Below are 18,237 nucleotides of genomic sequence, written 5' to 3' on the forward strand. Positions count from 1 at the left end.
TAAAAATGATTTTAAAACATACACTCATTGGCTTTTCTAAACATCCTAGAAAAATTCATTATTTCTGTTGTGATGAGTATATTTCATAATGATGTTACGTGGATAAAGTTGTCAGAATTTAATTAAATATAATAGTAATAATTAAATCTTATTTCACACAAATTTTAGGGTTACATATTTACTAGGTTCATCTATATCATGGAACATTTTTTTAATATTTAAAAATTCTGATTTATATCAGTCATGTCAAAGAATCAGTTATGATCATAACTTAATGACTTAATGACAAAGCAAGCAACATGATTTAAGAAATTCTGAAATCTTCAAGTGAAAATTCTGTTTATTGTATATGTAGCTTGTTCTTCCAGGAAAAGGTGAGAGGTCAGGTGAAGATTAAGACTATCCCTAACTGGTAATTTGAACACTGAAATACAGTTACCTTAGAGCAGTGGTTCTTAATCCTGGCAGTGCTTAAATCGCCTGGAGAGTTTTTTAGACATACCAGTGCTGGAGGCCTACCACAGACCAATTAAATTAGAGTCTCTGGGTTTGAGCCCCAGGCATTAGTACTTTTTAGAAGTCAAGATAATTGTACAGCCAGGGTTAAGAATCACTGATATAGAGCTTAAAGTGTTAAGTTTTTATTAAATTTCTGAATTTGAATTTTTTTGTCTAACAATGCTGAATTGATTTTTAATGCATTTTTTTCTTGTGGTAAAAAAACAACATAAAATGTACCATTTAATCATTTCGAAGTGTACAGTTCAGTAGTGTTAAGTATGTTCATAATGTTTTGAAACAGATCTCCAAAACTTTTTCATCTTGCAAAATTAAGCCCTGTTTTAAACAACAACTCCCCCCTTTCCCCATCCTTCACTTCCAGCCCCTGGTTAATCAACATTCTACTTTTTGTTTCTATGACTTTGACTACTTTAGATACGTCATATAAGTGGAATCATACTGTATTTACCTTTTTATGAGTGGCTTATTTCACTTAGCATAATGTCCTCAAGATTCAACTGTGTTGTAGCATGTGTCAGGATTTCCTTCTTTTTTAAAGGTGAATAATACTGCATCATATGTATATACCACATTTGTTTATCCATTTATCTATTGATGGACATTGGATTGCTTCTGCCTCTTGGCCCTTGTGAGTAGTGCTGCTATGAACATGGGAGTGCAGATATCTCTCTGAGACCCTCCTTTCAGTTCTTTTGTGTACATAACCATAAGTGGGATAGCTGGACCACATGGTAGTTCTATTTCTAATTTTCTGAGGAACTTATAGACCGTTTCCCTTAGAGGTTGCATCATTTTATAGTCCTGTCAATAGTGCACAAAGGTTCTAATTCCTCCACATCCTCACCAACACTTATTTTCTGTTTTTTTGTTTTGTTTTGTTTTTGATAATAGACATTCTTTTGGCTGTGAAGTGATACCTCATTGTAGCTTTGGTTTGTATTTCTCTGGTGATTAGTGACGTTGAGCGTTTTTTCATATGCTTGTTGGCCATTTGTATATCATCTTCAGAGAAATGTCTGTTCAGATCCTTTGCCCATTTTCAATTGGATTATTTGGTTTTTGTTGTTGAGTTGTAGGAGTTCTTTATATATTCTGGACATTAACCCCTTATCAGATATGATTTGCATATATTTTCTCCCATTCTGTAGATTGCCTTTTCACTCTGTTGCTTCTGTCCTTTGATATGTAAAAGTTAACTTTGATGTAGTCTCATTTGTTTTTTTTGTTGTTGTTGTTTATACCTTCTTATCACATCCAATAAGTCATTGTCAAATCCAGTATCTTGATGCTTTTCCCTATTGTTTTCTTCTAGGAATTTTATAGTTTTGGGTCTTACATTTAGGTCTTTAATTCATTTCAGGTTTTTTTTGTTTTTTGTTTTTTAATTTTATTACTTTTTTGGCCACACCTTGTGGCATGTGGGATCTTAGTTCCCCAACCAGGGATCGAACTTGCACCCCCTGCAGTGGAAGCACGGAGTCTTAACCACTGGACCACCAGGGAAGGCCAGGTTTGTTTTTTTATATGTGTAAGATAAGGGTCCAGCTTCATTCTCCTGCATGTGGATATCCAGTTTTCCCAACACCATTTGTTGAAAAGACTATCATTTTCCTATTGAGTGGTCTTGGCACCTCGTTGAAGATTATTTGACCATATGGTGAGGGTTTATTTCTGAGTTTTTTCTATTCTGTTGCATCACCTACATGCCTATCTATGTGCCAGTTTTGATTAGCTTTGTAGTATATTTGAAGTGAGGAAGTGTGAGACCTCCAACTTTGTTCTTTTTCAAAATTGTTTTGGCTGTTTGGGGTCCCTTAAGATTCCATATGAATTTTAGGATAACTTTTTCTATCTCTACAAAATAGCCATTGCAGTTTTGTTGGGATTACACAGAATCTGTAGATTGCTTTGGGTAGTTGGACATCTTAACAGTATTAAGTCTTCCAGTCCATGAATATGGGGATCTTTCCATTTACTTGTGTCTTCTCTAATTTCTTTCAGCAATGTTTTGTAGGTTTTAGTGTACGACTCTTTCACTCTCTTGGTTAGGTATATTCCTAAGTACTTTATTCTTTTTGTTGCTATTATAAAGGGAATTGTTTTCTGAATTTCCTTTTCAGATTGTTCATTGTTAGTGAATAGAAATGCAACTTATTTTTGTGTTTTGATTTTTATATCCTACAACTTTGCTAAATTCGTTTATTAGTTCTAATAGTTTTTTGGTTTTTGGGTAGAATCTTTAGGGTTTTCTACCTATAAGATTTTGCCATCTGCAATCAGATGATTTTATTTCTTCCTTTCCAGTTGGATGCCTTTTATTTCTTGCCTAATCGATCTTGCTGAATAAATTTTAAGAGAAAATATAAATTGTATTTTTAAAAAGGAATAGATGATGCAGATTCATGTAGGCCATGATGGTAATTTTGGAATTTACCCTTTGAAGTCAAAGGGACACCACTTGGGGGTTTTAACTAGAAGACAGTCCAGCATGTGCTTTAGGAAAAAGAAAAGGCGCCCTACATCCTAGTGGAGATGTGATGGAAAGAGTAAGAGTGGCTGCAGAAGACTAGTAGAGTGCAACAAAGTGGTCTGATAGATAAATGATTTGGGCTGGGAGGTGGGGGTGAGTAAGTGGTTGGTGTAGGGATTGAGAAAAATGAATAGAATTGAGTACTTAGGAGTTAGAAGTGACAGGATTATATGGTGGATTGTAGGTTAGGATGAGGAGGAGGCAGAAGAGAAGAACTTTAATGCCAACTCTTAGTTCTGGGCTGAGGTACCACATACTGTGGTGCAGAGATGTTTGTATGCAGAGTTTGAGATGCTTGTGAAACAGCTGCCTAGAGATACTGTAAGGGGAATTGTGAGCAAATCTAAGTGTGGAGATATACACCCAGTAAACAGGTTGACTCCACTTTGAGGGGGAATCCAGGACCTAGTCCTAAGTTTTGGTGCATGGTACATGATCAGTTAATATTTGGGTAAAGATTTATCGCAAATATTCAACTTATATATTGTAATATATTTAAAATTATCTTCCATGTTTTTCTTTTTTACTATTATGTAAGTAGCATTTTATGGGAAGAAGGCCATTATTACTTTTTTAATTGAACTGGCTGAATATCATTCATTTACATTGCCATTTTATGTCATCCAGCTCTCAATAGGCTTGAATGTAGTAAACCTGCATTTTTCCCCAAGTACATAAATACAGACAAAATAGATAAAAAGGCTACACAAGTAAAATTCAAGGTATTTTTTCATTTTCTGGGATGGGGATGGGTAAAGCAGGGTAGGGAGTGAAATTTGATGTGACTAGGTAGTCAAGGATAAAGATAGCAAAACTTTTTTCATAAGTCTGGTAGTCTTTGATGTGCTATTATAACTCTGTAAGGAAAACATGTCCTGGAGTAGAGAGAAATAGAGAAAGATACAGAGGAATTGGGACAAGGAAAGCGTAAAAGAAAAATGGAGAAAAGTGAGGGGAGTGAGTTTCCCTCCCCTGAGGGGGAAGTTCTGAATTGAGTATTGTTGAATGTAATCTAATTTTGATCTGTTTGAAACATGAGCTTCAGGATACATTATTATTTTCCTTTAAAAGCTAATGCTACTTCACAGCTCTTTACTGCTATGTAGTGATGTTCTGATAACTAGTAGACACACTAGTTAAATAAGAATTTTTATTTTTTTCTCATCACACCACTGTGTTAAGGTGGAAGTTGCAAGACCCCATTATTCTGGTCCTGGTTCTGTCATTAACTGGCTTTATGACCCTAGAAAGTCACTTGCCTTCTGTGAGCCTCAGTTTACTCATCTGCCAAATGATGGAGCTGGACAAAATGATCTATAAAGTTCCTTCTGCTCTAATATTCTGTATTTCTTCGAAATCAATTTTGCCCTAAGTGTGGCAAAGGTTTCCCATTGTTTAAAAACACACACACACACACACACAAGTATGTTTTGGAATGTATAATAATAGCATATATTCTGCTATACTTGTTAGTACAGAAATTATTTTGTGTAATTGTCGTTCTGACTATACATGCTGCTCTTTGAGATTTTAGGGACTATTTGAAATTCCTTCTATTAAGATTGTCATTAGTTTTGTTAAAAAACTTGCCACCTTTAAATAATGTCTTTGCCATGATCTTCAGAGTTCGTTGATTATGAATTTTTGTGGGAGTATTTGAAATAATTCCCAGACTTTTTATTGCTAGTTTCCTGGAAACTCAAGCTATATTTTAAAGTCTGTGACTTATAGCTGGAATAACTTTATTTTAACTCTCTTTCCTTAAATTTGTCATTGAAAATCTTTACAGATTTTACTTTGGCCATTGAACTAAACTGTGAAAAGATATTTGCCATATAACTGTCTTAACCAGGATCGTGTCATATTAAAAAAAGAAAAGTAATGCCCTGTATATGTCAGACATATCATCAGAGGCACCAGAGGGTTATGCAGATAGTGTTATTTATCTGTGTTCAGTCTTTATACTTTTTGGTTTAGTTTAATATGTAAAGAATAGAGAGTCGCAGATACAAAGGTCTAGACTTCAAGAAAAGGATGAAATTTGTGATCCTATGTTAAATTGCTTACATGCTCATGGTTTTAATACTGAGGAGCCATAATCATACTATTTTATAGAAGAGTATTTTCATAGTGGAGTACAGTTAGATCTAAAAAAATAAAGGTACTAGAGGGTAGGAAAGGATATTTAAAGAAGAGAAAAACATCTCTTATTTTCCATCTTCTAACCCCAAACTTACTCACTAGACATGTCTTCCAGTCTGTTCACAAGTGAGAAATTGTGTATTTTATAGTGTTTATAGGGCATTTAAAATTTTATTACTGAAAGCCTTCCAAAGGTTTCCAGCTAGCCATCACCAAGTAAATTTTTAAACACGATTTTCATCCTGGTAAAGAAAACTTAGGGAAAAGTTTAAATTTGCATTTGTTAAAATTTAAAATCTCCTTCACCAAAAAAAAAAGTTAAATTTTTATTTGTAGTTGATCAAACAAGCACTAGGAAATTTAAGATTTCAACAGAACAGAAATTTATTATGCATTAGTGGGTCTTAAGCAAGTGTTGAGGTTTGTTGATTGGTATTTTAAAAACCCACAGAACTTTCAGCAGACTACCCCCACCCCCTTATTTATTTTTCCATAGATATTTAAATTTGTTCTACGACACTCATTAAGGCAAGGTAGACTTCACCTTTGTAAAATGAAAAATACATTAACAGTATTGAACACAATATTAGCTGAATTTCATCTTCTTGAATATCCAAACATCCTTTTGTGGTTTCCCATGTAAGTGTGTAATGTCCTAACTGCAAATTTCTAGAAATGGTAACGCCTGGTAATCAAGAATAAAGGCTGTGGGGAAAAGAATTTAGTATTATTTTAAAAACAATGAGTTTCAGAATTCAATGTAAAATTATTTTTATAATCAGGAATTTAACTCACCTCATTGTAAATGGTACTTTCAGGGGCAAAAATATTTAATGCAGCTCTAAAAAGTTAGCAGCATAACTCCTTCTGCTTATAAGATCGAGTATTTTGTGATAGCCTGAGAGTAATAGGAAACTGCAACAACAACAAAAAAGAGTTTTCGTTTCTGTGCTTTAAAAAAATATTCCTTGTAAGTATTTGTATTGCAAATGAACTATTACCAAATGTTAATAATCTATTATGTCTTGTTTTTTAAAGTGAATGAATTTTTAGCTTTTGAGGGTCCCATCTTGTTGGATATGAGAATTAAACATCTAATCAAAACAGATCAGTTAAGTCAAGCAACTGCTCTAGCAAAGCTGTGTTCTGACCATCCAGAGATTGGTACAAAAGGTAGTTTTAAGCAAACTTACCTTGTCTGTCTTTGTACATCATCACCAAATGAAAAGTTAATCGAAGAGGTGAGTATGTTTTCTTTTGTTAGTAATTATTTTTTAAAGTGAAGAAAATAATTTTTAATTAGATTAGAATGTCTTTGACTTCCATTTCTCTTAGTGAAGAGCCATTGTTGTCAGTCTTAGATCTGGGGTGTGCTCTTAGATAGTGATTCTAAGCAGCTTTCAGAGTTATACGTAAACATTTCACCTGGCTTCTATTTTAAATAATTTGGCTCTTTTAACTGCTTTGGCTAAATTATGGGAAAGATGGCGGTAGCTTAATTTAGTTAGGATGTTTATATTAGTTAGTGTTTGGGCCTTAATTTCAGTTTTACCTGACTTCAAGATACTTGCAGATTTTTTTCTAACTGGCTAATTTAAGTAACTTAAAAAATTTATATGACTTCCTGCTAGGAATACTTTCTCTCTCTCTCTTTCTCTCTTTCTCCCTATATATCTTTCTCTCGTTATCTGTCTATATATGTAAATACTTTATTTGCATATTTAATGTAAAACTTTTTCTTTGTAAGACAGGTGATTCTGTTTTGTGTTTTTTTACTTCTAGTTGGCATAAAGCATAGTATTCATGTATTTGTGTATTTTATACTACAGAATTCAAAAAGTAGAATCATGATCCAAATGGGAATTTTGCAATTGGAGGACTCATAATTCCAAAATGAAGTTGGAGACAGGGTAGGAGAATTGGAAGTTGTTGATCAAAAAGCAGGGAATATGTATATAAAGAGTATAGATAAAACTATAATACATTGGACAGTGTTGTGTGAACATTTAATGTATATGTGTCTTATATCTCTAATATACATATCTTTCGACTCCAGAGCGATAGAGAATGGAGAACAAAGGGATTGTGGGACAGATTTTAGGATATACAAAGAGAGAAGCTGAGATAAACAACAGAGAAGACAGTTAACAGAGCATGCATGATCCCCTGAGTAGTCAGAGAGAGATTGTAATCAGAGTCCAGAAGAAGGATAACCTCGGACAGAAAGCTAAATGCCCACATGAGGTTAGAGGCTGTAATTATAATGGTGATTGACTTTTCTTGAGAATAGAAAATAAAGAGGAAGATGATAGCCTTGGACTGAGATTAGAAATAAGCCTGTTGTGTATGTTGAGGATAATGAGGATACTGGGAGAGTGATGCCAGGTAATTTCTAGGCCGGGTGGAGTAGAGCCAAGGGCTCTAGCTTAGTTAGGGGAGATATCATTAGTTTAGACCTTAGCTGTTATTTTCTTCAATAATTTCTCTTTTGTCTCAGGTAATGGCTTTTTAATCGCTGTATAACAGGAGCTAAATAGAAGATAGAAAATTTCTTATTAGTTCAGGATAACTTTGTAGACAAGTTCATTGGCAGCTGTATCAAGTTTCTTGGGATAACAGCCTTTGAAATGTGTGTAACATTGTTTTTTAGTCTTTAAATAAATTAGTTATTGTGATGCTGCATTTTAGATATTTTTCAGCTCCACTAAAGTTTTCATTATCAGTTCAGTCCCAGCCCTTAAGTCAATCTGTCCATCCGTCCATCCTTCCTTCAGCAGATTTTATTAAGTAAGAGATGTGTGCTGTCTAAACACTGAGGGAATTTAAAAGTAAGGCATAGGTCCTACCCTAAAGAAGCATAACTTCTAGTAGGAATCTATCTAAAGACAGGGTGGTTAGGTTAACTTTGAAAGTCCTGTTTGAAGTTGAAGACTATGAATTTGTAATCTCCAGGAAAAATCTCTATTTCTAGCTGTCTTGAATAATCAAAAAATCTTGCAATACTGAACTTAAATTCCCTTTTGGTCTAATTATCCAGAGTTAAGTACCAGCAGCCCAGCCTACTCTGGGAGAGCCTCAGAAAAATTCTCTCTGAAGACCCTGGGTATCTCTGATGTCATACGAAATTATTTTTTCCTTCTCTTGTTAAGCAGGTGGAATTAAGATATTTCATGTTCTTTAAGCAGAGTTCGCTCAAGTCTCTTTCCCACCCCAGGAATAAAACTAGATCACATAGTGTAGAACGGGATGGGATATGTGTAAGTCTACACATTCCTTGTTAAAAATCCCTTTTTGCTTAGAGATTGTTTGATTACTCTTTTATGTTTCTATTACAAACATATAGAAACTGGTTCTTCATTGTTCCAAGTGGAGTAAGTTATTATTTCTGCCCCAAGGAAAGGTAATCACTTTGGAACAATTGCCCAGACATTGCCCCCTTCAGAAGAGGTATGCTACATGACCCGCTTCAAACATTCACTTTACCTGTCTGGTTCTTGTAAACATTTGAGGTCTTTACCCATTCCTTAGAGTAGGCAGGAATAGATATTGGAAAGAGTCAGCCATGGTCTGATCTATAGTCCTTTTGAGGAAATCCTTGTCCAAGTGAGCCAGTAGACAAGGGATTGACTATTTCTCAGGACGCTTTCAGTGTGATAGAGGTAGCAGAGGAATGGGACTGAGATGAATGTTTATCTGGCTTCTCTAGAAAGGATTTTGGCCTGAATTCTTGGTGTAGGTGTAAAAATGAAGTTAGCGTTGTTTATTTTATATCCAGTATTTATTGGTTTTGTCGTCAAAATAAACATAGTGTTAAAAAAGTAAAATCTACCTTGTGTCTCTCTAACCATTATTTCCACATTTAATACTCCTCTGACTAATCATTAAGTGTGAAATTTGATATTTCTGATACTTTTACATACACACACACACACACACTTTAAACATACTTAAACATACCCTGGCTGCTGGTCACTTTTCCTCCTCTTAGTTTGGACATCTTTCCATATCATTTCTTTTTTTTTTTTTTTTTTTGCGGTACTCGGGCTTCTCACTGTTGTGGCATCTCTCGTTGCGGAGCACAGGCTCCAGATGCGCAGACTCAGCGGCCATGGCTCACGGGCCCAGCCGCTCCGCGGCATGTGGGATCCTCCCGGACCGGGGCACGAACCCGTGTCCCCTGCATCGGGAGGTGGACTCTCAACCACTGTGCCACCAGGGAAGCCCCTCCATATTATTTCTTATAGATCAACCTCATTCTTTCTCATGGCTGCATAATTCCATAGTATAGATTTATAATATCTTAGCCAAACTAGGGGACATTTAAATTGTTGCCTTGTCCATACATCCTTTCATTCTTCTTGGGGGTATACTGGTAGGGTAAATTTCTGTAAGTGGAATTGCTGGATCAAAGAACCTACACATCTTAAATTAATAAATAGGGCCATACTACCATCCAAAAAAAGATTATGCCAGTGTATACTCCCATAAACAGTATATGAAGTTTTTTCCTTTCCTAACACTATAGATTATTCGTCTTTTAAATCTAGCCTAAGATTTTTTTTTTTTTTGCCGTACGCGGGCCTCTCACTGTTGTGGCCTCTCCCGTTGCACAGCACAGGCTCCGGACACACAGGCTCAGCGGCCATGGCTCACGGGCCCAGCCGCTCCGCGGCATGTGCAATCTTCCCAGACCAGGGCACGAACCCGTGTCCCCTGCATCAGCAGGCGGACTCTTAACCACGGCGCCACCAGAGAAGCCCCTAACCTAAGATTTTGCTACCCTGAGAGTATAAAACAAAAACAAACAGTAGCTAATTATTTTAATGTGACAGGTTTACCATTTAAGTCCCTTTCTAGATGGAAAGCAATTTCATTTTGATAAGCAAAAGACTATTCCTAAAATATGTTAAAGCTAATACATTTTAAAAGTATACTTGGTAAATGTATGTAAAATATTGATGAAGTGTTGTATACTTTTTGAATATCTTATAGAAAGAGCTATATTAAAACATGGAAGTCATTCACATTTTTGAAATGATTTTTATGCTTTACAAAGGGATTTAGCATAGTATATCTTTAACAAACAGATCATTTTAATTGGCTTTAAAATTTTTATTCATATTTCTAAATTTTCTGGTATTAGATTTTTACTCATTTTTCAGAGCAATACAAAATAGCTATCTGTAATGTATAAATAGTTCTTATATTGGTAATCCTTACTTTATGCTGCCTTGGATTATAAAAAATAATTCTTGCTCATTGATGGCTAAATTTGACCTGTATTTCACTTGCACAATTTTAATTAAGCCATTTATTAGTTTAGGTTTCATTTTCTCTTTAGTGTCATATTTTTTTCAAGTGGGCCACCTAGTGGCAAATCGGGAATGAAGGCTATCAAATAGCACATAGTAAAATTGTTTCCTTAGTATACCTATAAAAGGTGAGGTTTTCTGTATTATTGAATATAGCAGATGTTTCAGTTGGTATGTTGTATATATGTGGATAAATTTATAGAGGCTACCTTACATAGATACAAATATATATAAATATATATATATATTTTTTATTATTATTATTTTTTTGCGTTATGCGGGCCTGTCACTGTTGTGGCCTCTCCCGTTGCGGAGCACAGGCTCCAGACGCGCAGGCTCAGCGGCCATGGCTCACGGGCCCAGCCGCTCCGCAGCATGTGGGATCCTCCCGTACCGGGGCACGAACCCGTGTCCCCTGCATCGGCAGGCGGACTCTCAACCACTGTGCCACCAGAGAAGCCCTATATTTTTAATTATTAAGTATAAGCTAATGTAAGTAATATCATTGGGAAAATTAATTTCTTTCCTTATATATAATGTACACATTTTGCATTATATGAAAATTCAATAAGAATGGCTTAGGTTTTAGAAGAACAACAAAAAAATATTTGATTCAAAATAAATCAGACTTTCAAGATGTAAGAATTTTTGTTAAACCTGAACATGTAGAATCAATATTTAGTAAGAAAGACCCTCAGTATGCTTGTGCATGTAGAATTCTAGAAAGAGCACAGACTTTGAAGCGAGACCTGGGTTGAAATCTTGACTCTGCTAATTAAGCAGGTAACTTTGAGCAAGTAACTTAACCTCTCTGAGCCTTATCTCTATAAAGAAATAGTATTTACCAGGCAAGCTATCATGTTGATTAACAATGCTATTTCTGAAGAAGCTGGCACAAATAAATGAATAATAATAGTAGCTGCTGTTCACTGTGTTTATTGACATCTTATGTATAAAATGTTAATGATACCTACCTAGTAGAAAAGTTATGATTAAATAATAACATACATATATAAAATGTCTAACAATGCATTTAACTTATTGTAGATATTTGAAAATATTAATTATATAAATATATATTGTTCAGCCCTTTTTGTGTTTGTTTACATAGGGTCACTTAGAGATAAAGATTTGTAAGAAAGAGGCAGACAGAGGAGTAGTGGAAAGAGTACTGTGCCAGGGAGTTCCAGGACTTAGGTTTCAGTCATAACTCTGACACTAACTTCATACTTCCTTTAAGAAATCATTGTTGTTAAACACATAGACTTGGAGTTGGGTCTTGTCTTATCTTAGTGTTTTCTAGCTCAGTGTAATGTATAAAATGGAACCTCTGAATCTATCCCCATGCAATCGTTATCCTCATTACCAAAGATCAACCTCAAGATTACCCTCATTCCCATTCAGACACTTGTTTAATCCTAAACATGTTACATTTTACACATACACACACACACTTTTCCCGTACTCAAAAAGTAATGAGACATAGAAGGTCAACAGGGAGGTGTATAGTTACCTCTGTGGTACATGGGTGCTAGTGGTCTGTATTAATCTTCAATTATTTTTGCCATTTGTCAGTTGTACCATGTTGGAATTAATCTTTCTAATTCTGTGGAACACCAGTGATTTGTGACTGTATGCTGTTTGTCAAATCCTTATCTTACAGCAAATACTTGTAGAGATCATAGGTAAATTCTGTTTTATGTAGTAAATCATTGTAATGAGGTTATAAATTTTAATTTTTAAAAAATAAGCATTAGATGTAAGTGCATAATTAAATGAAGCAAGTTGCCTTCATCTAGGTTATACTTATGCATGCATGACTGTTGACAAGCTTTGAGATGGAATGAATTTATGTGAAAAGAAAAATAATGGAGATTTATAGAAAACTGAGGTGAGCTTCATTTAAAAGTGGTATAGCTACATAAAATGTTTCATACTATACTTGTTTCCCTCCAATAAATAGACACTTTGTTTTTCTAGTCTATATCCAGTAGACATTTCTGTCTTTTTGCTGATTCTAATGCTTTTTAAATTACTGGATAAAGGGGAAGAAATACAAGTAGCAGCTTTTCTTTTTCAGTATTATAGACCTGATTTAATGGGTAGAGGTTGCTTATAATTAGCATTAGTTATTTACATGTAAATGAATGCTTATAAAGGTCTTGAAAATCATTGGTTCTCTGACTTGAAGAAAGATTATTTCTTTAAACAGCAGGCTAGTCATGACAAACTGTGAATTGATAGTGTATGAGTTAATGAGATTTTACTGATGAAAATGATCTGTAAATATCTAATAAAAATTATAAAGTATATTACTGTATATTCTAACATAAAACCATTTTATGGCATATTTCTATATCCTTTCCCTGTAGATTTCAGAAGTTGATTGCAAAGATGCCCTAGAAATGATCTGTAACTTAGAATCTGAGGGTGATGAAAAAAATGCTCTTGTCTTATGTACTGCATTTTTATCACGTCAGCTTCAACAAGGAGATATGTACTGTGCTTGGTGAGTTGTTCAATAAGATAGTTGTTCAATAAGAAGTTTGTTCAATAAGAAGTTGTTTCTTCAATAAGAAGTTGTTCAATAAGAAGTTTGTTCAATAAGATTACAGGATAGGTTGTGCAGATAGCTTAAGAACATATTTTTTAAAATCTTTTTAGTGTTACAAAGACAAAAAGCTTATTTTCAGATATTATATGCTGTGCAAACTGATTATCAAGTAGTTCATATTATAACTTTAAAAACTTTATATTAAGGACCACACAACTCCTTAGTATACCAGCAATGATCAATTATGATTAATTTTTAAATGTTGGAAGATGAAAGAAGGGCTTATGTCTAATGCCACAATAAAAATTTTTTCAGATTATGTAATCAACCTCTGATTTAATGTGTATATTTTTGCTCTGCATATTGCAGACTTTTTTACTACATAACTAGCTGCTAGTCATTTATGTATAGAAATATAGTTCATTTCTGTGAGGTATCATTCTACTTCACTAACTTCATGGTACATTTCCTAGTGGGCAAACCTGTTATATATAATCCTTTGGGAGGATACAGCTAACAGAGATGATGACTTCAGTTAACTCAAAAAACTTAAGATCAACTGTCTTAAGTTAGTGTTAGCTAAAACTGACAATTTATCTGGTCAGTCGACAGCATTATTAGTCTTCAGTGTTGTGTTGGTATTGTGGAAAAACAAAAGAAAATTTAGTTTACAACGTTCTGATATTTAAGGATATTTACCAAGTGACACACGTCATATAAGTGAATATAGAACAGGCAAGCTAAATAAATGGTTGTATAATGAAAAAGACTAAAGTTTATAATTGTAAAGGTTTTCTGAACAGTTGAGCTCAGTTATGAAGGAAAAATTGTATATGCAATACAGAGAAGATTGATATAAAAGGCTGGTAGAAGGATTCTGAAGGGAGAATAAATAACATGTATTTATTGAGGACAAGTAGGTTTTCTATATAACAAATATTAATGATGACTAAGAAATTAATGTGTTATATTGGTTTACAAAAGGCATCAAAGTCTGGGTTTTATATGAAAAGCAAAAGCAGTCTATTAAAAGCCCTTAGTAGAAGGGGGCAAAATAGAAGTTTATGTTCAAGAAACACTGTTTAAGACTAACAGTTGAGAATGGATTGGAGCCTGAACAATGAGGGCGAGTTGGGGGTAGGAAGTGGCCATACAGGGAATTGAGCTGAGATAGGAAAATCAACTAGAAAGCCAGTAAATAGTCCAGCTGGGAAGTTACGACGTGTTCCTGTGGATGTGGGGTGGGGTGAGAGAAATGTTGAAGATAACAGTCTTGAGGATAGTAAAAAGCAGAGGCTGATAGATAGGATCAGTGATAATGATGCATTAAATTAGAAGAAGGGTGAACTGGAAAGAATGTTAATCATCTTTTTCATATATTGAGTTTCAGGTTTCAAAAGAGATCAAAGTGGGGAGGTCTTATAAAGAACTAGAAAGGTGAAAGTGGTCAAGACTGGAGAGACAGATTTTTGAAGTCCTCAATATGAAGGTTAAAATCCAGTAAATGAGCAAGTTATTCAGGTGGTTGGTGAAAAGGGCACAGTTGCTAGGAGTGGAATCTGAGGAACTAATAGGAAAGGCCTGTATGGAGGAGAATACTTGAGAGGGGAAGTTGAAGCCAGGAAGAAGATTTTTGTGGAAGTTAACTATGGAGGACAGAAGAGAAATAGGACAATAGGTAAAAGGGAGGAAAATTCATCAGTTCAGTAGGATTACTTTCTAAGAAAATACAGTGTAATTGCATTTGAAATAAATTTCAAAGTTTATTTTTCAAAGTTTCTTTTATTTTTTCGCTGCTGTGGCACAGATTAGTTATTTTCTTCTGGGTTCTGTGTCATCCTTGATTCTTAACATTATCTAATAATTTAAATTTAAGTTAGAAGATAAAAATTAAATGCTTTTTAAAAATCATTATGCCATTGAAGCTTTTTATATATACACACACATTTTGCACTTTCTTATTACTTTAAAGTTCAGATGTGGCCCAAAGTTACCATTTGTATAACTTGTTTAAATGTCAGATGCTTTCCTAGTAAAAGGTAGTGAGTGCTTCTCTGAGATTCAGAAATCTTAATCAGTAAAATAAGTCATATCTTGATTTTTATTTATAATAAGTCTTTAGAAATTGAGATTTTTTTCTTTTAAACCTCATTCCACATATAGAATTGGAATCTGTAACCAGTTTTAATTTCACATGTAATTACGAGCCTGACATGTTCATGATTTTACGTGATAGCTCCAGCTTACTTTTTTACTTTTTTTTTTTTTTAAGGGAACTCACTCTCTTTTGGAGTAAATTACAGCAAAGAGTAGAACCATCTATACAAGTGTACCTAGAAAGATGTCGTCAACTTTCTTTGTTAACCAAGACGGTATATCACATTTTCTTCCTGATTAAAGTTATTAATTCAGAGGTAAGAACGATCAAGGTATCTTATCTTAATTTCAAATATATAAATTACCTTTAATAAAAGACTTTATTATTTTGGCACCTCTTCCAGTGATTTTTGTTTATTTCATTTAGTGCTTTGAACATTGATTTTCTTATTAGTCCTTGATGATACTTGATACAGAGAAACTTAAAAATGCAAATGAGAGCCAGGGGCTTGCTCTTAGCCTGGAGAAAAGCAATATACATAATACTTGCATTTTATCATTCCACAATTTTTACTGCTAGGTGTTATACTATTTTGATAATTGGCTCTATAGAAATTTAGAAAGTGTAAAGAGAAATATAGAGATAGCTTCCTTTGCTAGCAGTCTGGCAGATTACGGTATCTAAAAATCCTTCTTCTACAAAAGACCCAAAAATACTTGATAAAATAAAACAAACATTGTTCTTAATGTATAGCAGCTGAGATTGCAAGAATATTGGGGAAATCCCTAGGCTCAAAAAGAAGAGAAACCTAAAAACTGGAGTAGAAATTTGAGCTGATGCTAGGGTTCTCCTACCCTGGTGAGGATTGGGGTATGTTACTAAGGGGTTTGAGTTTTTATATCCACACAGGGATAAGACAAGAGATGGGAGCTTGGGCCCTTTCAAGTTGGGGATTTAGAACTGAATTCTGTGTTCCCCTCCTTCCCTCCACCAACTTTTGAAATACTATGATTTCATTGAAAAGTGGACTAGAAAAATATTATACTGTGTAACACAGGTGATGATAGGGAACCATGTGCATGTCCGACTGGACTGTGGGTCAGAGGAGGGAAATGTTTTCCCTAATAAATTGTAACCATAGGTCTGCCCTCACACGATTTGGGGTCCACATTTACCCTGCCGTATAACCAGGAATCCCCACACCAGGTGAGTGTCAGGGAGGAAGACCTTTTCCTCTCCCTTTTCTTCTTAGTTATGTTGGCTGGTCTAAGAATTAAACTGACAGAGGACAGATTAACAAGAGAAGATCAGGCAAAAGTTTAATAACATGTATACATGGGAGAGACCCAGGAAAACTGAGTAACTCGTCAAAATGGCCGAAACTCTCACCTTAAATACCATCTTCAGCTAAAGACAAGAGGATGTTGGGTGTAGTGGTTTAGGGCTTCAGAGGGGAGGAAGGCAATTCACATGAAGATGGAAAAGCAGTGTTTGGTAAACCAATGGTGTGCCGGGCCATGCAGAGACTATCAGACACGGTGGACTCTGATCTCCAGGCCCTGCAGAGTTTCTCCCCACCACCCCTAGCCCATATTCTTTGCAGAGATCTCTGGTGACAGCTCTATTCCAGAACAGGCCCTCTGTCTAAATTCTTTTAGGCAGTAACAAGTAGGGGTGGCGGGTAACAGGAAGAACTTCCTTAGTCTTCTGTTTCTTAAAAGTAATCAGCCTAACATAATCCTCAGGTCAAAGAGACACATTTGGTGGTGACAGATTTTGCTCCCTTACATAAGTAGTATTTAAGAAGGTAAGGATGGAGTCCTGGGCTGGTAATGCCTGGGATCCCTGGCAGAAGCAAATGAAGAACTGCTTTGGAGGGACATACCTTCAGTACAGGATTCTTAGATAAAACCCTTCTTAAGATGGGTTCACCATCAAGATTTACAAAACAGAGAACAGTCTGCCATGAGGGAATTTTAGCAGAGAGAACTAACAATAGCGTTAAACATACAAGGATAAAAACGATAAATTACATATATTTAAAGACATAAATAAGTTAACCATCAAGCTCTATTAAACATATGAAACAGTCTGACATGAATGAATTTCAGTAGACAGAAAGAATGATAGAATTATTTGCCTAATACTTTAAATAATACAGTTATCGGATAAATTATAAAATACATATATTTAAAGATATAAAATAAGGAATTGAAGTATGAGAGGTCCTATAAAAATGACCAAGCAGATTTTAAAAAGAGTCAAAAGAACTTTTAGAAATACAAAAACATAGTTGTAGAAATGAAAACACTTAATAGTTGGATTAAACAGTAGATTAGACACAATTCAAAAGGGAAGTGATGAGCAGAGATTGCGTAAGTGTTTCCATTTATCTATTAGCAAAAATCAGAATCCAACTTTTACAAAATTAATTTTTCTTATAGTAACCCTTGTAGGATGCATTTGGTTTCCCCTTTAAATGTACACGGAAGTCACTTTCCAAAGTTGCTAGCACTGCATGGAATGGTTTGCCAGACAGGTCTTAGGAATCCTTGAAAACCGGGATGTAATATGATAAGAAGTATTTTTAATTAATGTATAATTTTGGTTTTGAAAGTAGAAACCAAAAGACATTCTTATTCTTTTTAAAAAATATCTTTTAAGATCTATAGCTGGTCAGTAAATCTTATATGTATCTTCGCTATTCTTCTCCTGAAATAATTTCTCTTCATTTTCAGGAGTAAAGAACAGGACTGAGTCCTTCTGCTTTCCAGTTTTTATCAACCTTAACTCATCCTACTTTTTCATTTTATATGTCGTAGCGCTGCAGTTAAAAAATAAACTTAACAATAAGTTTCTATGTAATTTTAAAATATAGGTTGTGCCACTACTTTATATCTAACTTAAAGAGCAGCATGGCAAAGTAGATGGAACTTGAAACTAGAAGCCAGACAAACTGGGTATAAATCTTGACTTGTTGACCACCTGGTAACCTTAACCACTTTGGATTTCATTTCTTAATCCGTGGAATTGAGGAGATTAGGTAACAGGGACTCTCCTCCCTCAACCTTACATCCTG

General features: G+C 34.6%; 1 protein-coding gene across 1 annotated transcript in view; it reads left to right on the top strand.

Moving 5' to 3' along the window:
• ZNF292 (zinc finger protein 292) overlaps positions 1-18,237 on the top strand; it is an 87,854-nt gene that overhangs the window by 55,857 nt on the left and 13,760 nt on the right. The window contains exons 6-8 of the mRNA XM_030859449.2: positions 6,233-6,435; positions 12,879-13,015; positions 15,333-15,474. Of these exons, the coding sequence (XP_030715309.1) occupies positions 6,233-6,435; positions 12,879-13,015; positions 15,333-15,474 (482 nt within the window). The remainder of the gene's footprint in view (positions 1-6,232; positions 6,436-12,878; positions 13,016-15,332; positions 15,475-18,237) is intronic.

Source organism: Globicephala melas, chromosome 14 (assembly GCF_963455315.2).
Source record: "Globicephala melas chromosome 14, mGloMel1.2, whole genome shotgun sequence".
In the NCBI taxonomy this organism is placed as follows: Eukaryota; Metazoa; Chordata; class Mammalia; order Artiodactyla; family Delphinidae; genus Globicephala; species Globicephala melas.